Source organism: Tyto alba, unplaced genomic scaffold (genome assembly GCF_018691265.1).
Source record: "Tyto alba isolate M040663 unplaced genomic scaffold, T.alba_DEE_v4.0 Super-Scaffold_48, whole genome shotgun sequence".
In the NCBI taxonomy this organism is placed as follows: domain Eukaryota; kingdom Metazoa; phylum Chordata; class Aves; order Strigiformes; family Tytonidae; genus Tyto; species Tyto alba.
In genome coordinates, this window is record NW_024881324.1 from 7,848,831 (window position 1) to 7,875,139 (window position 26,309).

General features: G+C 40.2%; 1 protein-coding gene across 2 annotated transcripts in view; it reads right to left on the bottom strand.

The window, feature by feature from the left end:
* RANBP9 (RAN binding protein 9) overlaps window positions 1-25,068 on the bottom strand; it is a 41,744-nt gene extending 16,676 nt beyond the window's left edge. The window contains exons 1-4 of one of the 2 annotated variants that reach the window (XM_032998817.2): window positions 24,379-25,068; window positions 15,840-15,951; window positions 3,201-3,253; window positions 1,006-1,173 (exon numbers count right to left, since the gene is read on the bottom strand). In XM_032998817.2, the coding sequence (XP_032854708.2) occupies window positions 1,006-1,173; window positions 3,201-3,253; window positions 15,840-15,951; window positions 24,379-24,853 (808 nt within the window). In that variant the 5' untranslated portion in view covers window positions 24,854-25,068. Of the gene's footprint in view, window positions 1-1,005; window positions 1,174-3,200; window positions 3,254-15,839; window positions 15,952-24,378 lie in introns of those variants that run through there. The other variant, XM_042806742.1, reaches the window with a different exon arrangement.
* Window positions 25,069-26,309: the final 1,241 nt, after the last annotated feature.

A 26,309-nucleotide genomic window follows, 5' to 3' on the forward strand; every position in this document is an offset into this window, starting at 1 on the left:
TGAGTAGGGGCAGGAAAACTCTAACTTTAGATCTGTTTGCTCAGGCCCTGAGCAAGCAGGCAGTCTTGTTCTGAGAGACCAGGAGAAGATTTTAAATCATGTCCTTCCACTTACTACGTTCCAAACCTTCCTCATGTTTGGCAACGTGAGAAAAGAGAACAGTAACTTCAAGAGTCCCTATCCCAATAACCCCTTTCAAGCTAGCCCCTCTTTTTCCTTATCACATTTTTACCCGTAACAAAAAAACCTTATTTCTTCTTTCTGAGTTTTATCCATTGAAGCTTCCTACTCCCCTCAGCAAAAATCCATGATCTCTTCCCAAGCCCTTGCTCTCTCAATGCAGTAAGCAGATTTTTTTTTCTTCTTTCTTTAAAGTCTGTGTCTTTGCTCATTAAATTGCATTAAGTAACTGATTATATATTTTGCATCAAAAATGTTAACTCTACTCTCTCCTGACATCTTCAAACTCAAAAATTGTCTTGCAGTGTTGGATAACAATAAAATTTACCATAAGAATTTAATGGACTTTATTTTAGCACAACTTTTATAATTCATGGCTCTAGCCCAACTATGCATGACTCCAGACTGGGAATCTAAAAGACACTGCTCTCCAACATATGTTCAAAGTAACACCCATCCAATGGAAGGTCTTAGCAAAGGCTAGGTGTCCCCCGTACAGCAGCAACAAATTTTAGCTGTATCTTTTCTCCATTTCTCCAATTCTCTTATTACATACTACCTTATAAACATCAAGTATTATTTGTGGATTTAGTAGTCGAGTTCATAAACGCAGGTCCTGTGGAATGAGATGCTATGACAAATCCTTCCAAATTCACAAGGAATGTCAGCGCGAGTGGCACACCAGACATGATTCTTGCCAATTCTTTAATTAATTCATAGATTATGAGACTATTCAAGCACTTTGCTCCTGACACAAAGAGAGTTTCAGATTTACGACAGACTTACAGACATAATGTTATCATTAAAGATAACGTTTCTCCATACCCAAGCTGTGTCCATTCTTTGTGTAGAAGCAGGTATTATTGATAAGGTTGACACAACAACCAATGACATCACCCGTAGTAAATGTTGGGCCGTAGGGTTGTCCGGTTCCAGAGGAACAGAATGAATGTCCATCATCTCCATGGTAACCATACGAATGTTTATCCCAACCTAGAGAACAAAAGCATTTGCAATTTATTCGTTTCCTTTATTATGAAATAGTGGAAACGCTGCGCAAAGTCAGCGTATTCTAAACAGGTTGATACGGTTAATTACTATGCTCGGCTTTCTGCTTTCTACGACTTCTTATCTAACAAACCTGTTTCATTTTAAAAAATGACGACGTCTTTTATTAAAATGGCTGAACAGGTAATTCCATTTGTAGTACATATCAGGTAATGCAAATTCAGATAACACATTTTTCTCTTTATGCGAACACACAAAATTATCAACACCAAAAATATAATCAGCTACAATGTTGAAGTTTGAAAAGCTATATGCAGATCTGACATGTCCCAATAAAGCGCTGAAGATTCTCCTGTTCTCCCTTCCATCTTGCAAAACTATTGCTGCCATATGTCATAATAAAATTCTTCCTGGCTAAAACCCAAGCATGCATCTCTGGGGAAACACATTCTACTCCTGATTATTCTCAATAACTATTCAGCAGCAAGCAATCTCTGCATAATAGCAGAATCTCCAAGCTAGAGAGTCACTAGCTTTTCTGCCCCTAAAAATTTTTTTTAAAAAAAAAAGGAGGGGAAAAAATTATCAATATAAATGCAAGCCACAGCCAGCAGGCAAATCATTATGTATGCAAATATGGTGCTAATTTTGCAGGTGAAGAAGCTGCAGAACCAATTAAGAAGCTTCACATTGTTACACTACTCAATGAAATTCACAGCAAGCAATTTTAGTCTGAGCTCATTTAAAAATACCTGCCCATACACCCTGCAATTCAATACTAAACAAAAACACATAGAAAAGGAATAAACTTTCAGGGACCACTAAATCTTCTTAACAGATGTATTAAATGCCTATTCCTAATAACATAAAGCATGATGTTTAACACAAATCACCAAATTTTATATATCTTATATACACATATATATCTGCACACACTGGCTATAAGTATTTATACTGACAACTCAAATTATTTTTAAAGAGTAAAAGGTTGTGGGTTTATTATTCTTCTGTCAAGATGCTGCCTAACAGGTTAATTTCAAAGTATTTTCCATGCTTGGGCCCTTAATCTGCGTGATCGGTAGTTTCAGCTGGCACCACATCAAGCATCTCTCACTAAATTAAATACCCCAAATTACTGCAGTTACATTGATTAGTAGTATCTTTGACAATTATTTGCAACGCATCCTAAATCACACTCAAAATAAACTTAATGCTACCCACTCATAACTCATCACTCTTAGCTGGACTCCCAGTGTAACTGGGACTTCTCATGATCGTAAGGATCTCTACCAGAACATTTGGGTGAGAAAGTAACAACGCAAAAGAGAGAAAATACAGATACTCTAAGGTCAATTCAACATGGTATTCTACGTGGCAAACAGTAACAATTTCGAAAAATCAGTTGGTTTCGTTTGTTTTTTTTTCCCCTCATTTAAACATCTATTTAAAAAATCAACAATGTACACGCACACACAAATCTTGTCTAAAATGTCATACAGAGATACTGCAGACAATGTTAACAAGACAGTGTCCCTGACCACGCACATCAAAGTCAAAACTTAAAACTGTGCTATGCACCCTTACTACTAAGGTTGGAAAAGTAACGGTACAAAAACTGACAGTGGGAGAGCTCACTCCACAGTCAGCAGAAAGCTTTTACCATAATAGCTCATCTTTATTGCTATAAATTCAGTTTATAGAGCAAGGAAATCTATAGCTTCATTTTTATCAGGGAACATTATGAAAATTTTAAAATGTATTTGTTTGCTAGAAAGTATCTGCATAATATTATAAATAACAGTAAGAGTTGAGGGAAGTAGTATAGGAGCAAATGTACAGTAAAAGCTGATCTTTTCAGCTGCAAGCTTTACATAATTCAGGTAATAGATACAACACAGAGATGTCATGCTACACTCTGTTGCTAACCAGAACCTTCCCATCAAGGTCAAGCATATTTTAAAAAACAGTTAACCAATGTAAGTAATTTTTCAAACATAAATACTGAAACATACCTGGTAGTCTGTTCATGTTCACACCTTGTGCCGAAAGCCCAATTCCCATGTAACTGTAAAAATGAAAGAACAATAGAAATTTATCCGTCTCTTACAAAAATACATGTATATAGGATGTTGCCAAGAAACACTGTGCTGATTCATAATATGACAATTAAGCTGCTGAGAGGTCATTTAATAGTTGCATAACAGCAAGGGAACTGAAAAGTAATTCCTAGCATATATGGTTTAATACAAACAGATTCTGTCTCTGCAGGAGGTACCGACCACTTTCTTCGTTTAGGCATCCTGGGTTATTGATGGAGAATACTGATATTAGCCATAAAGTCTGAAGCATGAATGAGGAAAGCCAAAGGCCACGTCTTGTTTTGAAAGTAAGGGTAAAGCTATCCACATACCAATTTCATCATCTTCAACATACCTAATTATGTTTTGCAGACAACGTGAAATGGGTAATTTTAGAAAATATATGCAGAACTGTGCATTCTTTCAGCAGTAAAATGCATCCTTGCACAACACTTACAAAACATCCTACTAAAACATTAAAGTCCTGGATCATAGAGCAGAATGCTATCTTGATAAATTTACCAGCAATGGTACTTAATTGTTGGCAATCTGTTGGCAAACTAAAGAGGGATATTTTTTTTACTATACTAACCAGTAATCTTACATCTAAGCAAATTATGGCTAGGGCAATGAAGTCCAAAAGTCAGTTTTACAAAAGGTAGTTTTAATAAAGTAAGTATCCAGTACAATTGTTAACAATTTAATAGCAAATACTGTAAAGTTGAAATGAATAATCCCCCATTTGCAAATAACACTATTTGAAGTGAGTAAAATCAATTCTGCTTCTTAAGCAGAAGTCATTTCATGACCAAGATGACAGGAACTCAAAAAGTAAAAGAGCATAATGAAAAGTTAGGCTTTCACCAATTCCCCTCTGCCCAAAATAAACCAAGCCCCCTTCTTCAACTAAAGAAAGCATCAAAAAAATCAACTAACACTTCCTAGTTTATCAAAACATTCAGATAATTTTTACATGAGTTCTAATTAGTTAGCATAAATTGGTCATGAAAGAATAAATTGTTTGGAAAAAAAAAAAAAAGAATATTCACCTATGTCACTTTAAAAATAGTTTAAGTCAACAAACATGACCTTTGTATTCCCATCTCATACAATGCAATTTTTAAGCAACTATTCTACTAGGAAGTACAGGTTAATCTGTTATTTTAAATACATCTCACATAGAATGAAACTGAGCAGCAAATCTCAGAAGTCATATGCCTAATTGCATACTGGGCTTTCTGCTTTTTCTATTGATCACTTCCAACAGCTACCTTACCTGCTTCTCTGTCTGATATTTCAAAGCCCTCCTCTGATCATCTAATGTATGATACCATCTTCCTCTCCCTCCAACATACCAGCATGAAATGGAACCTCAGAACCATATATAGTGGATATTAGATTTAGAGATCTAACTGAAGAGCTGAAGCAAATGGCAACAAACAAAAGGATTAGTCTTTGCTGCATTGCTAATTACATTACTGAGGCACCACTGCAGCAGCGGAGTCAACAAAGCAATTATAAATGAAAGCAACAAGTGGAAAAGCCTTGATTTTGTCTTAAATAATCAAGGCAGAATTGTTATTGGCATAGTCTGGAGTTTGATGCATGAAGGATTCTCATCTAATGACTGAAGATCTATTATTGTAAAGTTTCTTGTTAAAGAGAATTTATTAAAGAAAGGAAATTTATATTAAAAAGTAAATTTAGATAACTTCAAGAACTCCACCAGCTGCAAAAAGCCTTTCAACATGAGTCATATTCAGAAAAAACACCTTCATACCAATCAAAGTTTAATTTCGGTATTCTTATAGAAACAAGATTAAAGTTACACAAAAATGTAAAATGCTAGATAGAAAATCATCATCTGAGCAACATTTTGGTACCACCTGTTTCTTCTCCCTCATATATCATATCTTCTGAGCCTCCTCTTTAACTCAGTAACAATTGTAAACACAGACCCACTGTATTTAATACAGCTGGGAACAAGGATTCTTTACCCACTGGCAACAACTAAGAAGGCACTAGGCACTGACACCATCTCAGTAAGATGACAGATGTTCAACAGTACGTATTTTTCCCAGAGATTCACTTACAACTACTTGGAATGTTAACACCATTTCATCAAGGAGACTTGGTATTAATAGAAACTCAAGTAAAATTAGATTAAAACATTTCAAATAATGAACACATTTGCTATAGACGTCTTTCAAAAGGAAAAAGGAATGTCTACAATTAATGGTTTGGAAGTGAGTGAAATTAAAGGCTCATCAATTAAGGCAATTTGTTATAGTCGATCGATAGCTAATCTCATGTTCAACTAGATATAGTAGAATATAAATGGAGGGGGAAAACAATACCACGACAGATAGACCTTAGATGCTCTAAAATTCACCAACAGGAGCTGTATTTATGCCAAACCACTACATGTAACTTTTTTTTTTCTTTCCTGGCACCTGTAAGCTTCATTGGCTTAAAAAGACTTTTTTAAAAGAAAGTTTTTAAAGAAGTTTAGCCCATATTTAGGTCCAGAGTCTGCAAAAAGACTTGAATCACATAAACTGTCCTCCTGTTTGCTTCCTTAAGGTTCACATATCATGCGTCTCAGAATTGGGAGAACAGTGGCAGAGCTATGCATTTAAGCTTTCCTCCCTTAGACCATGTGGTGGTTAAACCCAACCAGAAGCCAAACACCATGCAGCCACTCCCTCACCCTCTCCCACCCCCAGAGAATGAGAGGGAGAGTTGGAGGTGTAAGGGTAAGGAGACTCATAGGTTGAGATAAAAACAATTGAATAATTGAAAAAAAAGTAAAATTAAAATAATAATAGTAAATACAAACAAGTAATGCACAATGTGATCGCTCACCACCCACTGACTGATGCCCAGCCTGCTCCCAGCTAGTGATCCCAGAGAAGAGATAATCCTGAAACCACAATCCCAGAAGTGAGAAACAGCTTCCTGGTCAACTCTCATCTACACACTGAGCCTGATGTTACAGGATATGGAATATTCCATTGGCCATTTTTGGCCCATTGCTCTGGCTCTGCTCCCTCCCAGCTTCTTGTGTACCTGCACACTAGCAGGACATGGGAAGTTGAGAAGTCCTTGACTTCTTAGCAACAACTAAAAACATCAGTGCGTTATCAACATTCTTCTCATATCAAATCCCATAGTGAATCCAAAACATAGCACTATTCTAGCTACTAATAAAGAAAAAAAAAAAAAACAAACTTGGCTCTATCTCAGACGAAACCAGGACAGTTCACGATAAAAACGCAGGGCAGCACAACCAGCAGACAGGCTAGCACCCAGGCACGACGCAGGCCCAGACTGTTCTCAGCCAGCTCACCATGCATCTCCTGCTGCCCTGTCACATGAATGGGTTTGGTCTAGGAGACAGCCACAGATGGGAAGATCAGGTCCACTTAGAATATGTCACCCTGTAACAGCAGTCCCGAGGAAACAAGGGTGTCATCACCAGGAAGCAGCACGTTCACTCTGACATGTAGCACTTCCCAAAAACAGACACGAGGCCGCACGGTTTGAGAGACCAGAGAGGGTGAATAACCCTGTGGTTCTGATGCTGCCCCGCTCATCACTTCCCACTGTACCTGGGGACAGTGCCTCCACCTCAGCTCCCCACCTGTAAACGTCCCTGGCTGCTGCGGTGGGAGGATCTCTTACCTAGGCAAGTGGAAAGAAGTGGCCTGGGACCATCTTTATTAGGAAGCCCCTCTCCAAGTATTTTGGTCCCACTGGTTGCTAGTCATCACCTCATTGGAGTGCTCAGGTCTTACAGGAGCTCATAAAATTGCAAACTACATGTAAAATAACCCATGGAATACGTGAAATCAACTCACAAGAAATTGAAGTAAGAGACTATGGCTGAAAACCAATTTAATGTGCACTCAAATTGGTGTTAAGGACCAAGAAAGCAAGTGCCTCTTACATACTTTTGATTTTTTCATTTCAAATTGGTTTTATTCTTGTTCAGTTCATTAAAGATATAGATTACCATTTTAGTGTCTCAGCACATGTTCTAGTTTACATTTCACAACTGAAAGTCATACAGAAATTTTTAGGAATACTATAACACTACAGAATTTAATATTTGCTGAAGATTCAACTTTGTGCTACAAAGCAGAAGAAAAGTCAATGTGAAAATTACAGGCACTATAACACCTATCTTTTTTCCACTAACAGACTGAAAAGCCTAGGTTTCTCTGCAGTGAAATGCCTAAGCAACAAGCTCACAGTACCTATTTTCTCCTCAAGTATCTTTCCAGTCAAAGAGCTAAATTCACATTTTTGCTGGAGCCTAAAGTTTCTACTTGGATGCGTGAATAGACTAAGTGTGAGAAATTAAAAAAAAAAAACAGAACTAAATAGAAAGAAAAAAATAGCAACCAGAGACGGTACAGAGCTGAAGACTGCTAAAACATATGGAAAAAGAAAAAAACCCAGAAGTTCATCTAGAAGATACACAACTCTGATTTTTATTTGTAATTGTTCCGTTAGCTCTTTTAGCCACTGTGTTGAAGGTGTATGGAAGATCTTTCAATATGGAAGTTGATAATAATCAGAACTCTGATTAATCATATCTTATCCCACCCATTCCATAAAGAGGAATACAGACTCTCAAAACCTATACCAAATCACAGGTACCTCAGAAAGCTTACTAGTGGCTAAAGATAAATTTAAGTACTAAATAACCACTTCTCTAGTTAAAAAGAACCAAAAAACCCCACAAATATTTCATACTGTAAAGACAAGTAACAAAATTTAGCATTTCTTTAAGTAATGAAAAAAAACCTTATTAGCCTCCCCTACTACAGTGACTTCATTAGCAACCTGCTACCTGCAAAGAGTCAAACTCCTTCAGACTTTCCCTGTGCCTCCATGTTCTATTAAAGACAATATAATCTGGGGAACTGCTACACCGTGCTTCGAAACCCAGGGTCTTTTGGTGATGATGAAAGTCAATAGTCAACCTGGTATCTTACCACCTACACGCTATGCATCTAAAGAAAGTAACTTCAACCATATGGTGTTAAAACCTAAGGTGCCATAGTATCTGCAAGGAACCTAAGTCCAAGCACTAACAGATGTTTACACCCATAACAAAGGCAACTGAAAACATCCTAATGTTTCAAATGCATTGACTACTAAGAAAAGTGGAATGAACACTCTGAAAAAAAAAACAGTGTAGGCTATAAAACAGGTGCAGTTAGTTTTACTATCAAGTTTGTGTCTTAGGAAAGGGTACAAGTGGAAAAAATTACAACATCTGTAAGAATTTTGAGACTCAGTGACCTTCTAAAGGGCCTTCACAACTGACTTGCAAGGACAAAAAAAAAGTTTGAATCATGTTCTCCTGTAGTTTTCTACACTGTCTTCACTGACACTGTAAGGTCAGAAATACAGCACACTAAAAAGGTATCTACATTTCATCTTTAATATAGTTACTCTGTATTAAAATTTTGTAGGAATATGCTAATCCAAGATTCTTATTGTCTGCACAATCACAATAAGAAATGAGCTGTTAAATTTTTCTCTATTTAAATGTTTCAAAATATGCCATAGACAGTTTGAGTCTTTCATTTCAAATTGAAAACAAGTTTAATTTTATGGAATGTTTCCAAGGAAACAGTATTTTGAACATGATAAACCCAAGTCTCAGATTAATCCAGTTCTACATAGAGAAGAAAAAAACAACAAAAAAAAGGCAGTCATCTTGCATACTGCTTGAAACTGTTATTCCTGTAACATGTTGCTTGTGATTCCTATAATGTTCCTGGAAAGATTCTCATTTACTGACATCTCTCACTTTCTGAGGCTGCACAATTTCATCTGGTGACACTTCTTCCTAAGCACTAAAGCCTTTTGGAGACCATACCGTCAGAAAAGAATAGTTGCATAAACAACAATCTAATGTAAATCTAGGCTGCAGTAAGATTATCATCTATACACTACATTTATGTGAATGAACCTCATAAGAAATAAATAGCTTAAACGATTTTGCAAGAAGCAGGGACCAAGAAACTCAATACATTCTCTTGATTTTCTTTTTAAATGAGAAATCTTCTTTTCTAGAAAACATCAACAAATAAGTAACTCTCTTGTTCCGGTTCCACATATCTGACCTGTTAAACACTAACCTTAAACAATCCTCTTACACATTTAGTTGCTGTTCATTTCTGTCAAATGTCTGGTCTCATACACTCAGGTAAAAAAAAAAATATATATATATTACTGCTACAGTTTAAGAAGAGATACACTTGCTGATTCATGATCCAATCTCTTCTTGCAGCTGTTGCAATTTAAATGAAGACACTAATGTGAGAAAACTACTTCAGACTTTTCTACTCTATACACAAGTACTTTGTCAATAATGCTGCAAAACACAAATATATGTAAATAGAGACTGAGTGAAGTTTGCATGTTGTTGTAACAAATGCCTGTTACTGTAACAAATAACGGCTGAGGGCATATCAAAACTGTAAAAATAGGTCTTAAGACCACACGAAGTTTTTTGCATTTCATTAGTAGTGTTCAAAAATACAAACAAAACAGCAACTGACCTTGTTCTATATTTATTTAATAGTTTACACTTTTGTTGTGAACAAGAAAATGGGTATACTGGATGCTAAAGGAAAAGCCAATTACTGTAACAGAAACAATGAGCAATAAGAAAAAGTATGGTTTCTGTTGAAAGAGCTACGCATACATGCTCTAGAAGACAACAAAGCATTTGTATTTCACAAACATCACTCAAACACTAAAACAACCCAGGCTAAACAACAGGCACGGTGTCATGAAAGCTCAAATGTCATTCTCATGGTATTTTTGTTTTGGATAGTGTTTCTATTTCTTCACCCACTCCATCATGTACACAACATGTACTACAAGATACTGCCAAAATAACAGAAGACTGATTGTGTGGTCAGTGTTATAAACAGTCATAATCCAACAGGTATCTAAAGCCTTATTAACAGTGCTTTACCAAAAAGCATACTGATTACTTGCGTGAGTTGCTGTGATAACATTTTAGTACAGAACATTTAGCAGAACTTACACGTGCAATATACAGCACGCCCATGAAGATCCGCATCAGCACAACCACACCGCAGACTAAACAACCATGCTCACAGAAGCGTAAGCTAAGTGCTATCTGCTAAAAGACTAAAGCCTTTCTAAACTTAGTTTTCATTTTTTCTTCCAGGTGGCTTACCACTTCCAATTCTTGTTTTCATTCTTCTTTAAAACAAAAAACAAACAAAGGCAAGCACATCTGCTTTGCTTAGAGGATTTTAAGCATACATCTTCCTCAGCTGTTCTAAAAGCACTAAAGACTCTCTAGAAGTAAATGGCTTTACTATCATTTGTCCACTGCTAGCAATTCTATTTACAAATCAATGATTAAGATACAGAATGGACAGAAATCCAAGACCCCAAGGATTAAAGGCATTTTCCCCATGAAATCAACCAACAAAAACTCTCTGCTGGTAGATTAAAAAAAATAATATTAATAAAAAAAAGCTGTACTTAAACTAAAGTTAAGAGGACATAAGTGGTACCATGACCAAAAGTAGCATTCCCACCCTCCTGGGCCCAGATACTTATTTCTGCCACAAGTTCCCCTCTCTTTTGCTGCCATAGCTACTCATGAAGCGACACAAACAGCCATGCTGGAGAAAAACCCAGCTGAAAACTAACTCACTCCTGAGGTCAACTTCTGGAGAATGAACTATCCAATCATGTTTACCATGAAGCTGACACCGTCAAAAAATGGGACAAGGGAAACAAACTCAATGTGTGTTCAGAGCCTGCTGCTTCTCACTGCCAAATCACCACAAAGTCTTCAAACTACAGTTTAGACTAAGGATTGCAAACATTCAAAAACCATTGCCCTGACTGGAAACAAAGAGATTCATCACAAGAACCAACAAGCCTAAGACTGAAATTCATGTAGAAACAGATGATCACTCAGTAAATCATACACACATAAGCTGCTCATAACATAAAATAACGGAAGGTAGTTTGCTTCTGAAAGCCAGGTAGCCAGTGCACACCCCTGAGACAGCCCCTTGGGAAGGGGAACCGGAGTATCCTCACGCCCAGTGTGAAACGCCAGAGAGTGCAACCTAAGGTTACAGCAAAGCTGACAGACTCTCAACCAAGAGACTATAGACAACTCTTCAGCATTAAAGAATGATGCCCACAGCAACAGCACAAAGCTATTAGACTTGTAGTTTACATAAACGATGACAATATCATGCAAGTATCTTTAGTTGTGTAAAAGAGGGAAACGTTAACCTGTATCTGAAATCAAATATTAACTGTGGGGCTGCAAGAGAGATGCATTACTGCTTTACACAAAGCCAGAGGACCTAAATATGCGAAAAGACTAACACAACTGAACTCACTAGAAAGCAGTATAAGAAAACTGAATTCAAGATTTGGGAGAGACTAGAAAAAGTGCAATTTGGATATACTTACCTAGCTAAAAGAACAGCCACCATGGTAGTCATTTTTGGAAAGCAAGGGGACAGTACAGTATTAACAGGCTTAGAGACTAAGGCTTACATCTCCAAGTCACAAGAACAGGTCTACAGGACTTAGCACACCCTTGTTCATTCCCATTCCTAGACTGCAAACGTACTTTGCTTTAATTAAACTCCTATTCTAGAAATCTAGATTAAGCTAGAGTTGTATGCAAAAGGCAACACCATGCCCACCTCACTCCCTTGAGTACTGTATTACGAAATTACAGAGCAAAAGCTATATACATTACTTCTGGTTCTCTGATAGATCAATTAACAATAAGAGCTGAATTAAGAGCTTACATAGGCTTAAATTAAAGTTAAAATTACGTTTAGCTTCCCCAACTACATCAAAATTTTTGACCCTACTTGCTGCAATACTTTAACTGACATGTATATGTATTTATTTCTTTTTAAATTAACTGGAGATTTCATTAGACATTCAGATATAATTTATTGGAGTTGATACTCTCCTTCCTACCATGCTTTCTAATCATCACCTCAATACTGCTCCCCACACTTACACCCATTATCCATCTACTGTTACCATCTCCAATTAGTCACATCACTGTGCACGTTTCACATGAAGCCAAACAAAACAAAGCAAAGGAATATAAAAGTAGAATGTAAATAGAGGTTCTCGGACTGCAGAAGCAGACATGAAATTAAGGAAGAAAAATGAAGAAATAAAAGAATGACAGAAAATATTTACAGAGCAACATGATAGCCGCTTAGCACTTTTAACAATAATTTTAAAATATTTAAGGTAATTGTTTCACACATCTGTACTGTAGCAGCACATAAAAGATCTCAGGACTCTGTGCCAAACACTATACAAACACCAAGACAGTTTTTGTTCAAATGATAATTCAATCTTATTGCTTTTATTAGCCTTAATTCTCACTTCCCTTTTTATCATCTGTTACCATCAGTTGCTCCATGGCCCTATCACCCCTCACTGAGGTATCAAAAAGCTACTTGACTCTTCATCTGCCCTATAACAACCTCCGTACTCATTTCTTACTTCCTAGTACTCCTGCTTTCGTGCTTTCTTCAATGTGTCCTTAATGCCTAGAAATTGCTCATCATGAACACCTGCACATTATACACCTTCAAATTCCTACCCAAGACTGTTACCCACCTCAAATACATACAGAATATGGTGACCTAGGTCATTAGTGTGACAAAACCAATGCTGTTCTTGCACAGAGACAACTACAACAGGCCATACTAGAAGGCATGCCATGTTCATGCCCTATACTAAAAGAGCTTTGCTCCTTCAGAGGAGAATAATCTTTGTGATTGCCCAGCAACTTTGAGATATGCAAGATCATATTCCAGGAGCAGAGTCATCAAGTGCTACAGTAGCACAAAAAAATAAATCTCCTAGACTAGGTTTTTAGTCAAGGTTTTAGCATGACTTGCCTCAAATCATCAAAGTAGAGCACACAAGCAAAAATACTGTTAGACATGCCCATATAACACAGCACATGGACTAAATACTTTAAGCTGAGTTTATTAAAAAAAATAAGTAATAAAGGCTAATACCAAAGGGAAATCCAAATAAACACCATTAAATTATCCACTGACATTTATGAAAGTTGAAAGCTGTACTTCAGCTTGCAGACAGATTATCTGCGTTGCCTCAGGTAGTCCAGGATTTATTTTAAACAGCACTGTAAAATACAGCTGTAGTGCTTCCACAACTAGGCTCTGCCCTTAAGAATAGATGCTTTTGCAACAGTAAGGCGTTTTAACTAATTGACCCTATTAGTTACATGCTGGTCCTCTACAGATACCGTCTTCCTGAACTCTGTTTCCATTACCTGATGCCAAGCAAAGAAGAAAAAAGACCGTTACAAACATAGCTGGAGCAAGCCAGGTGAAACACAACAGGCAGTAAGAAAGGATTAATAAACCCTACCAGGCAAACTAATTTATATAGACCTACTTAGATATCTCTGCATTAAATTCCCCACTTTAATTATTACAGAAGAATTTATTAGTTTGAATGCAGTGTAACACTGAACCAAAAGAGATTCACACCTCACCTTGTCAAAAACCTCTCAGACCTGAAAACAGGGTCTAGAGCTACACACATTACATCCAGTGAGGCTCCACATGTCAACTCCTGCTCTTTATCAGCTAAGCTAGATTTGGCTTTGGCTCTATGCACTGTATTCCCCAACATCCATACTATCCTATACAATGAAAAAAAATGACATCTCAACTCATTATGCAGCTAATGTTTCTTAAAGTGACACTAAAAAAAGGTCACAAGGCTGAAGCAAGGACAAGGCAGTATGTATTATCATTAAGTGAAAAAAGCACCCCTCCCATTTTTTAAGTAATCTCAGCAGACAACTTCACAAGTCTTAGCTATGTACACCTCACAATAACCATTTAAATGACAAAACCTTGAAACACTTTACTCAGATGTATTTTCTACTTTTGTAGGATTGCACTGAGTGGCCTACTGAATTAGCAACTACTAAAAATCAACACAAAAAAGTCTAAGGTAAAGTGTTAGAGGAGCTATGTGAAATGACATCCCCACACACATGGACACTTTTTGGAATCCATTACTTCAAAAAAAAAAAAGGCTAGATTCCAAACTAAGCGGGCAGAAATACATTTCAGGAAGAGACATGTACATCACTAGCAAATCACACTAATAACTTCTCCTTAACTGACAGCATTAGGGCAATTTTAAAAAGATGCTTAATGAATAAAAAAAAAACCACAAAAGGTGTTCTTAAAATTGATAGCAAAATATAACTGGAAACACTAGTTTCTATCATCTCAATTTAAAAATAGTTAGGTCTTCGTAGTGTGACAAAAGCAACTACAGACGTAAATTCTTCACAGTAAAGAAATCTCCCAGAGATAACTTCTGGGAACAGAACTGCTAAACTCATAAATGCCCCTACAAGGCAGCAGCAGTACTGAGAGGCTATTCTTTCAAAATCTCTCTATACAATACTATAAGCACAACAAAAAAGTTTGAATACTGTTTCTGACTTACAGAACACTGGGAAAATGAAAGAAAGAAAAAGCTGCAAGACACACACACAAAAAGACAAAGGTACTGAATTTCATCCAAAGAGCTATGACATATTTCTTTTCTCTCAAGATTTATTTTCACAACAGGACATGAGCATCCGCAACATGCCTGTATGGTACCTAAGACAAGGACATCTGATCCTGACTAGAATCTGTAAGCAGAATATACAGTATATATACTATGGCATATGGGAAAAAAGTATTGCTTACGTAGTCCTACATAGGCAACATAATCAACGTCTCAGAATTAAAACACATCCTCTACCAAAAGCAGTGAAAGGTGAAAAGGAATTGAAGCAGTCTAGCAAATATTTCATTAGCACTTCAGGACTTTCCCAGGTGTGATCCTGTGTGCCTCAGTAGACTTAAAAGCATGGTATCACCTGTGCTTCAACGGATTCATAATTCAGATGGATTCTAGGAAGTAGCAGTAGCACTCACTCATCAACTCGTTCTTTCCACAGGATGATGAATTCCCAGGCACCTATTCAGAACATCCCCCCTTTATTCTTATTACTGTTCACCAACAAGTAGGCTTAAGAATAACTTTTACTTTTTTCAATTGATACAACATCCATGAAAAGACTGCACTGAGGAGGTAGGTTTGCACACGCTAAAAGCTTCCTAAAAAGTACGTGCAAGTCTGTAAAGCCACATAATCAAAAAACAATACCTTTAAAGATAAGAGCAAGGTCAAACTGTGGTCATTCAAACCCTAACTTCTCTGTCAAGAGAAAATGAGAAGATGCTGTTACGGTATTTTTTGTGTACACTGATTTGTGGACAATAAATACCACAATCAACTCCCTTAAAACAATCAAATATCAGAGTGCAACTTCTCATGAATAAGGAATTAAGATAGATAACAAGTGGCAAAATGTGAAAACAAGCCATGCCGACTGAAAAATAAGATGATCTGAGAGAGTATTTCAAGTATTAATTAGTTAATAATGCGTTCAATGCTTACCCATCTCTTCCCTTGCTGACAATTTTAACTTCAAAGTAGTATATGCCACAAGCTGCAGGTATAGGATGTGTAGCTCGAACAGAAGCAGCATCTTTTGGAGTTTTTCCATGACCTGAAAAACAATTGCATTCAAAACACAGCAAAAATGTATTTTAGATAATTGCAGAAGATGACTCAAAGGTATACATACCAACTACTCAAAACAGAAGGCTTATGTAATGAGCAAACAATAAACATTATTCTAATCAGCCTCATTTTTATGCTATAATATTTTCTTCCAACGTTAAGTTTTCATTGTAGGCACCTATATTGCAACTAGGCATGCTATGGGAAGTTCTGGATATACTACTCTAAAAGGATCTACAATTATTTGAAGGGAAACTAGAAAGAAGTTTCACTGCAGTAAGTAACAAAATTGGCAAAAGCCCACCAGGATTTGAAATAACTGTGTGATTTCTCAAATGCATAGGGCTTATTCATTTTTATAGACTGAAACATGATATAACAGAGTTTAATGCTTAGTGCTGCTGAGTATTCAAGTTATTTAAGATACTTTAATTCAAATGTCCTTCAGAATAAACATCAGTCATTATATAGAACATACAACTCATAATTCATTTCCATGTTCTGAATATTATTTCAGGACAGCATTAAGCGTTACAGCCTGCAACTGAGCTACTGCTGCTCCTGCTTCTTTTTCTTACAAGGCTTACTATGTATCAGCTCTATCACAAGGAAAGTGCCCAATGCCAGCTCTTGCCTACTCCAGGGATTTTCAGTCGAAACCTGAGAGCCACTTGCACTCCACCAAGACTAACTCTTCTGAATGTGTCACCCTCTTCACAGGCCTTTGCTCCAAAGGAACTTGAAATCAGTCTTTTGGCTACATGACTTGTTTTAGCAGCAACCTGTTCAAGCAAGCTCAGTCAACCCCAGGCAAGCCAAAATCCCTCAATTATTGTGTGAAAGTCACACATGGGGTCACAGGACCTGGTTTAAAATAAAATGTTTAAATGTTTAAAAAAAGAGAGCAAGGTGGAAAGCATACTGGATCCTGGTAACAGGTATATTCAATAAGAGAGCAACCAGGAACAGATTGTCATTGCCACAATTCACGCAGATCCCATGCCCATTCTCCACGTGGATCTGAGGCATGCTGAAAAGAATTGAGTGTGTTGTACAAATCACTTGGGCTGCAGCACTCCAGCTGTCATCTCCAGTCCAGACAGGGAGGCTACTGCACCTGCACAGCAACTGATCTGCATGTGCACACACATCCCTCCCCGTGCCCCCAAAATACACGCATTAACACTGGAATTATCACTCAGGCAGAGATTAATCATGTCTCATGTGCAGCAAGTCAGGTCATACAGCAAGGGAGAAACGGCAGGAAAATGACAGCGTAGCCAGCCAGAAACACCAGGCACAGCTGACCTGCAGTAGGGATCCTCTAACCACAGAGCCCTCTAGTGTAAACGCAGATGGAACAGGAGGTGCTTTCCTGCCTGGAGAGCTAGCACCGACCAGCTCTTCGCAAATGGCACATACTCAGCCAAGGAGAACTCTCCATTTCATCATGGCCACATTTGCATCCCAAACTTTGCTAGCACAGCTCGAATTCTTCACTCATTGAGATTAGGTTTAACCTACAAAGTTTTTCTGATGTAACTAGTTCACCTCACTGTGTCACTACCTTAAGGCAACTAGCCAACTATCTTACCTTTCTGAGTGCAAATGCCTTGCTCATTCAATATGTCATTACTAAACATTTTCTATAAAGATCCTTCGACCACCTCATAGGTTTTACAATATTAAGCTTATTACCTACCTTATGTATGTTGTTTTCATTAAGTCTCACATGAGGAAAAAACAGTACTTTACTCCTCCATATAGATGACAGCGTGCATGTTTTATTGTTCAATACTTTTAAGTTATTTCCTCAGGCTGTGTCAACCAAGGTAATAACCAAGTACATAATCTTAGAGCTCCCATAGGTTTGCTTGGTTTTCAAGTGTTGGTAGCTCACTATTCAGCCTCTATAAACTAGATTATCATTCCTAAATATGTAGAAATCCTGCAGCTAAAAGGCACCCAGAATTTATGAGCAGAACACTAAATTCCTGAGAGATCCCTTAAATTCAGATAGCCCTTAATAAATGATGCATTAGTTTGGGGAGGGGGGGGAGGAGAAAGATACTTTTTTTTTTTAAACGTCCTTAGGTTTTTACTTTAAAACAGATTGCAAAGAAGTTCCCTTGGTTACTCTATGCACTTGACAATCTGTGTAGTTTCAGTCTGAGTCAGTCTCCTTATTTGGGCAAGTCTTCCACACAGAAGACTAAAGTAGTAGGAACTAGCCAAATATTATTGAAAATGTACATCTATTACCCAACAGACTTTGTTTTGTGAAATCACAATCTATGTGTTTGGAAACAATACCAATTTAAGGTATTCTTAGCACCTTTTCCTGAAACTAATCCCCTTCTCCCACCCCCCTCCCCAATCCAGGCAGGTATTTGCAAGGACATACCACGAACCAGATTGATTAGCTGATTGGGCTTTAAGAGACCTACCAGATTTTTTTTTAATCAGCAGATCAGTTCCCTGATCCAGTTCACAACAGCCACACACAGCTGTCACACTGCAAATAAGAGGTCAACACAGGGGCAGAAGTAACAGGATACCTTGCCAGTATTGCCAAACACTTCATGTGGTGAAGCAACATGCTTGGGGAAGCCAGTGCCCAAAACTACTTTCAGCCCATTAAAACAGAAGACACCCTAAATTTAGAACTGCAGTCCTTTTAATATAATCTCCTATGAATTCTATTTTGCTACTTGAGTACGCTGCTTTTATTTGTAGTTAGATACAGTTATTATTTCTAACAACAGATTCAATAGCATCAAGCGGTTAACTACTTTCAAATAATCCAAATACCTCTACACTGTCTCAACATGCTAGTTGAGACTTTCAGTACTACCAACGTACACTGGATTATGTGAGGAGTCAGGGGATACTAGTTATCAGCCAGCTTTAAAACAAGAAAGAGGCTCTTTACAGAGCAGGTAATTCAACTGCAGCATTTCTTACCAAAGGGTATTATAGAAGCTAGTGTTTAAGTGGACACAGGGCGAGCTTCTAAAACAGCAATCAGCTCAGAACCTCTCTTCAGCCTGGGTGGTCCTTCAGCTTAAAACAGCTGGAAACTGAGAGGGGAACACACAAACATACTATATGTGCCCAGCACGTTTTGAGATTTTTCCATAGGCCCTCACTTACAGCCACTGTCAGTGATGGGACACCGAGCTGAGTGGCCCATTAGCTTGACATTATATACTGCTGCCACGTTCTTCAGTAACCTGAATCCCCACTTCCTTGTTTGTGAATAAAAAGCACCTTTGATGCCCAACTCGACTTCTGAATTGGAGGCTGCGAATGCCTGAAGCATGAACACTGCCCTATGTTCCCTAAAACAGACCTCCTTCACAGTCGCAAGCTATAGTGACAGTACTTAAAACAACACTTCTAAAGTATGTATTACTAAACACCAAAAATTAATCGCTTTCAGCATTAAAGACAGAATTCTGCAAACACACGTTGGGGGAGAGAAAGGAAAACAGGTGTACAAAGCTTGAACTTCACACTGTAGAGCAGATCACAGGTAAGTTCAATTACCAGAATTGTTTTCAATTGGGCTTTCATTAGCAGTGTTTAACAACCGTGAGTCAACCATGCCTAAGGAGTAAAGCTTTATTTTATTTTTTAAGCAGTCATTCACACTGATGACTTTTAGTAAAAGTAGTGTCATCAGTCCTTTAGCAAAATTAAACTGAAATTAATCTAATTTTAAATTTCATCTACTCGAAAAAAGCCAATTCAGATAAAACCGTATTTGGAGAAGCCATTTCAGCTTTCAAAAATATAATCTTTGAATGTAAATCTAAGTGTGTAATGCATATGCACCAAAACATCCAAGTCTACAAGAGTATCCACCTAGACAAAAGTAATCATGTTTATACAGTTTAAATCCTTAAATGAAGTTTACATAAACTGAACTGCAGTTATTTCCAACAGGTGGTTCAATGACTTGCTGACACTGCCAAAAATAAAATAATCAAGACCTAATCTTCTCTTGAATTCATTAGGAAAGTTTCACTGAGACAAGAAAAAAAAAAAAAAGACGTGCACAAATTACTGATTTTACTTCAACTTTTTCCCCTGTTTAAAAAAGCAAGACAACTCAGAGCTACACAGATATCCCAAATAGGCATAATGTACTGAATGTACTTCAAGTGTTTTCTGCCACAAAAACTGACACCATTCCTGTATCACTGAATGACAACACAGAACTATTACTATAGAATCCTCTTCTGTTTGTTTCAGAAATTGGGATGCATAGTTTGTGCTGAAAAATAAATCTATTTTATTGTTCTTTTTATTTTTTTTTTTTTTTTTTTAAGTTTGGCACTGGGGACAGTTCAAAGGCAACTGCACTGTAAATAAATGTCTGGCTAAGATTTCCTGGCCTGTGATGCATTAGAAAAAGTTCATGCAATGGCAGCTTACTCAAAATTGCATAACTTTCCTCAGCTTTTTTTGGACAGTTGTCACAAGACTAACTTAAGTGAAGTTACTACTGGACTTTCCATGATTTTAGCACTAATGATTTAGTCTGTTTACCCAATTCTGTATATAGTTTATTTCATGGTTACAATCTGCCTTGAGTCTGTATTTTTATCTCTCTATACTACATAGCATAGATTATTATCTGCTAGAAACTGAACTTGTCTGTCTAGTGAAATGTTCATATTGCATACAGCATTTATGAAATCCGCATTTTTCAGCAAGATCCATGTGTTAATTCTGAGTATTTTAGAAATATGTAGGAATATTTTTAAAGATGCCTCAATAGCTACGTATTTTGTGCAGTAACTGTTTTACATGTAGCATACACTTGTCTGAACCCTTATGTTTTCTTTACCACTGACCTATAGCTCAGAGCTGTTAATATTACCATTAAGTGAAATGATGAATCGTTTTCTGATGCTGTTTTTCATGTCTCTTACATAGATATACCATGACCAACAGTCACTAGGACAGCATTAGCTTTCTATCAGCTTGCAGGGCTAACTGGCAGAAACACAGAAATGTACATCTGTCCATCCAAAAACCAAAAATAGCCTGGGGTATAGTCTTTAATATAATATAGCATCACTGATGCCAACATATATGTATTTCATATCCAGATTTTGCCAAAACTTCCTAAAAGTCAGAATCTGTAAAAGGATAACAGAATAGTTCACTGCAGAAAGAAATTAGCCTGTTCTGGTAAACAACATGGCAGTCAATGCATCCTCCCTTCAAACACCTCCCCATGTATCTTTTCATTTTCTTAAGTAACACTGAGAGCTAACACAAAAAAGCACTGGGGTTTTGTTGACCCCCCAACAAAATCTGAAGAGCTGTTATCCTGATGCTATACTGTATTCCCTTCTTTAAACCTCCACCGCTTGATCAATGCCTCGTTTGTGGCAGTTTTGATTTTTTTAAGCACTCTCAAGATGCTTGCAAAAAGCTTCAGGTCCAGAAATGCAGTACACAAAGCACCACAGCTACAAACGGTAGAACGAGACATCTACTGCAGCTCATGTTTCCGTACAAGTTGTCCACTGGTATGCAAGAAAATGAAAGGAATCTTCAAAATTACACAGACAGGACCATCATTCCTCTCACAAACCAATGTAACAAAAAGAGCACTGCTGACAACACATCAGCACATTAAAATTATGAAGATAGTTATATGAAAAAATAACTTTGAAGGCTTTTTCTCTGATTGTTACCCCACACTCACTTTTTCAGAGGCGAGTATCCCCAACACATCCAGGGTGGAAGGAAACCACTGAGATTACCACTTTCTGCCTCCTATCAGTCACAGACAGGAAGAAATTACTCCAGAAAAACAGTTCTATAGACAGAAATCTACAGAGGCAGCTGAGAAAGCTTAAGTGTACAAGGTACCCATACTACAGTGATAGAAGACAGTAAGAATTGCTTTTGATTACTGGCTTCTTTGGACAGAGCTGTCTTCTCTCCCTTCCCTGAGTATTCTGGTCAAGAATACAACAGATCTTTATCCATGCTCAATGTTCGATTCAAATTTCCTTCACAAAAACATCTACTTCCATAACTACTTAAGATAACTTCAGAAGCACTGAAAGTGCCAATATTCCACAAGAAGGTACTTTGAATGCTTTCTTTTGAGACCTCTATTTACAACTGATTTGCAGAAGCAACATTTCAAAGCGCTAAGCACATTCTTACTTGCTATCTTCCCTTCCTCTCCTCACTGAACCTCCTCATTCTCTTCCCTTCTATTGTATTCTTAAGGCTGAAGGATCCAGGAGGGAGAAAAGGCAACAGATGTTTTAGTGGGGTTTCTTGTGTTTTGTTTTGGTTCCCCCCCCCCCCCAGTTCTCAGGTATGAATGCCCTGATACTACTGATTGCTCAGCCCAGCTACCAACTCCAGGTGCCAGGCTGGTAACATATATCCATGGGGCTGCCCTAACAGCCACCTTCATTGAATTACCAGGAAGAAATGATGGGCCACTGAAGAGGCCATTCACTCCCATTGGCAGTTAGGAGAAAGAAAAGTGTAGATATGCTATATTGGCACCTCTCCTTTTTACAGTCCTCTGAGATCTTCAACCTTCATCATTTGCTATTATTTAAGAGCTAGAGCAAAGTTATTTTATTATTGTAACTGTGTTTTATAACTTTTGGTAGAATAGCCACAGTATTTCCTATGTTACCTATACTTCAGAAACATGCTGAGCCTCTTGTAATTTCTCTGAGGTAATGAATTTCTTTTTTTAACACTAAGGCAAAGGAGAAAAGCAAGGAAAAACAGGAATAGCACAAAGAAAGCTTGAAAAATATACTTCTACAATTACACTGACAGACCAGAGAGGTTCCATCTCTAAATTCTAGTTCATAAGCAAAAAGAGTTGGTCAAAGCAAAACAAACCAGCAGAAGGACTTGATGACCATAAAGCTGTGATCATCTTAAAATGAAAAAGAAAAAAAAAAACACCACAAAACAAAACAAACCCAACCCGCCACCACTAAGCACCAGAAAATACAAAATGCTTCTAAAAATACAAGGTCATAAAACACTGAACAAAAGCCAGGAAATTCAGAGTTGAGTATTAAATAACATGTCCTTAAATCACTTAGTGCCTTCCAGAAACCTGCTCTATAGTTATCAACCTCCTTTATTATCTTTGTATGGTGCATAAAACTTAGCATTTTAAACAGAGTGTTTTGTATGCAATAATAAAGCCTCATTAAAAAAAAAAAAAGTCTCTGAGAGTACATGTAATCCTTTCACGGCAGCCAAATCCTGCCATGTGTTTGTGTTGCTGTTTTCCTCCTCTGATTAAACAGTAACATGCTTATGGAGATTTCACTTGAATTTCTCCACTGTAAACTCTGAGAAAGGGTAAGGGCAAGGTTGTTTTTTTCCCCTCCCATTACGCTCATCTGACTACAGAGTGACAAAAGATCCAGTTCTTCACAGCCAACTCAGAAGTGGTTTTGAATCCACAACACTTCTACTTTAGGACTTGGGCCTAGAACACCAGATGTGTCTGTGTTTTTTCAGGTCAGAGTGTATGCTTGCGTTTCCAGGTTTTATGACATTTCATAACAATCAACACAAGTTTTTCTTCTATTGCCTCTTGCTGATTTATACAGATACATTAGCCTGATTTTTACCTTTTCTCTGAACATCAGTGATTTTAACTATGAAACATCTAGGCAGAAAGTTATGAAGTCACCTTTATTAATATAAGTCCTATTGCCATTCCTTCCCTCAAATCACTCAGTAGTCTGTACAATAGTTAGGCAAGACTACTACCGGTGACTTTAATTCCATTTTTCACAGTTTAAAAATAAACCGTGTTTTCTCTGTGCTCTCCCCTCCCGTCATTTCCGTGTTTCATAGCTTAACGCTTGCTGCTCTTAACTCCATTTAACCCTCGCTCTTCTCGAGAGGAGAAGGGGAAGGAAAAAAAAAAAAAAAAAAAAAAAGCACTTCTTTTCTCGCGCATTACCATAAACAGGACACGTCACGCCGATTCTCCTTTATCCTCCTGCCTCAGACCCAAACCTTCTGGTGATACCTGAATCCACCGGGGAAGTCTCAGAGTTTACATAATGCCCACTCCAGAAGCATAAGGAGGCGGGGGCGGCCCCTTGCCCCCCCCCCCCCCTCCGCCCCCCCTCCGGCACCGCGACAGAAACGGGGGGAAGGGAGAGAAAATAAAGCTGAAATAAGGAAAACCAAGACCCTTCTGTCCACGCTGCGGGCAATGTCGGGGAGCAGAAAGCAGAGGAGGAGAAGAAAGAGGGAGAGGAGCGTGTGTTATTTCCTGTTATTGTTACTCCGGTGCCCGCCGGGGGGGTCGGGCCCGGGCTCCCCGGCCCGCAGCCCCCCAGCCCCGGGAGGGTCCCCGCGCCCCGCCGGGGCCGGCCCTCACCTTTGTAGTGTACCCGTAGGTTGTTCTGGGAGAGGCCGATGTAACTGAATTTGTCCTTCGGGCTCCAGGAGCGGGGCAAAGGCGTCTCTTGCTCGTCCACGGCCGGGTAGAGCCTCTTCAGCCGCCGCTTCAGCTCTTTCTCCTGCTCGTTGAGGGCCGGGTCGCCGTGCGGGAACGGCGCCGGGGCGCTGCCGCCGCCGCTGCTCCCCGCCGGCAGGCCCAGCGCCGCGCCGGGACCGCCGCTCCCCGGGGCCGCGGGCCCGCTGCCGGCGGCGGCGGCGGCTGGGGGGGGCGGCGGCGGCGCGGCGGTAGCCGGCGGCGGCGGCGGCGGCGGGTGGAGCAGGAGCGCGGCGGCCGGCGCGGGGCCGGGGCTGGCGGCGGCGGCGGCGGCGGGGATCCCCGGCGCCGGCGGGGGAGCGGCGGCCGCCAAGGGGAGCTGCGGCGGCTGCTGTTGTTGCTGCTGTTGCCCGGACATCCCGGCTCCGGCCTCTTCCTCCGCTGCCGCCGCCGCCACCTCCCGCGGTCTCCGACTGTCACCGGACGGGCCCCGGGGCGGAGCGACGGGCAGGCCCGAGCGCTGCGGAGCGAGGCGGTTCTGCCCGCCGGGTCACCCCCAACCGGAGCGTGTCGGAAGGAGGCGGGGGGGGGGGGGGTGGGGGGGGCGATGACGGCGGCGGCCGGCGGGGGGAGCGGGGGGGGGGTTTGGGGGGGCGCGGCCGGGCCGGGCCGGGCCGGGCGGTGGGAGCGGCGGGGAGAGCAGCAGCGGCGCCGCGCGCCGGGCGGAAGCGAGGCGGGCGGAGAGCGCGCGCCAGGCGCCGCGGCGGGGCGGGCGACGGGCGCGCGGGCTGCGGGCTCCCCGCTCCCCCCCCCCTCCCCTCCCCTCCCTCCCCTCCTCGTCGCGCGCGCACGCGCGCGCACTCTCTTGTCCAGCCCCCCCCCCCCCCCCCGCCCCGGGCGCGAGGCGCCGCCGCGCGCCCCCAGGTCAGCTGAGCCCCTCCACCGGGTCCCGGCCCCGCCCCGCCCCCCACCCCTCCGCGCGCTCGCGACGGCGCGGAGAAGGGGCGGGGCCTCCGCCGCGAGGCTGAGGGGGCGGTGCGCGCGCCGAGGCGCGAGGGCGGCGGCGGCGGCGGCAAAGCGCTGAGGGGAGGAGGAGGGCGGCTCGTTGCCGCCGCCACCGCTCGTCGGTTGAAGGCGGCTGGAGTCAAAAAAAAAAAAAAAAAAAAAAAAAAATAGGTGGCGACAAGCCGGTCTGGCGCCTGGGGAGGCGGCCTCCTGTCGGGCCCGGCTCCCCGGTCTGCTGCCCGCCCTCGGGCACGGGGGCGAGGGGAAGCGCCACCGAGAGCAGGGCGGGGCGGCCCGCGGGAAACGGGACAGCCTGGGAAATGCCTCGGCTGATGAGGGCAGGAGGAGCACAACAGGGTTCTGGCGGGGGTGGGGGTAGGGGTGTTGTTCGGGGATTTTTTCTTCTTCATTTGGTTTGTGCTTTGAACGGTATTTTTGCCTGTACTTAATGTCATTGATCAATCAGTGGTTGCCTGCACCGGTGCGTTAATGCGGCAGCAATGAAAGGGAAAAGCCTACAGCCCGGCAAGCGCGACTTTGAAAACAGCAGAAGATGCAGGGAGTTTCACTGGCAGGTCTAGAACCTGAAACGTTGGGCACCTCACAAACCATTTCCGCCTGCCAGTGTGTTGGACAACAAGTGCGGAAGCAGGAAATAGAGGAGATTAATTATGCTTCACCTGTGTGAAACGTCTGGTGAGGTAATGCAGGTGTGACACCCGCAAAGGCATGTAAGCAGCTAAACATTTCTCGCCCATAGTCACCAAAATATCCTGTCACATGAGACCACTCCATGTTGTCTAGTAATATCTATGGCTGGACAAAAAGCAGTTATCTAAAAATACCCTGTCAGAAGGAGCTGCAAGCTA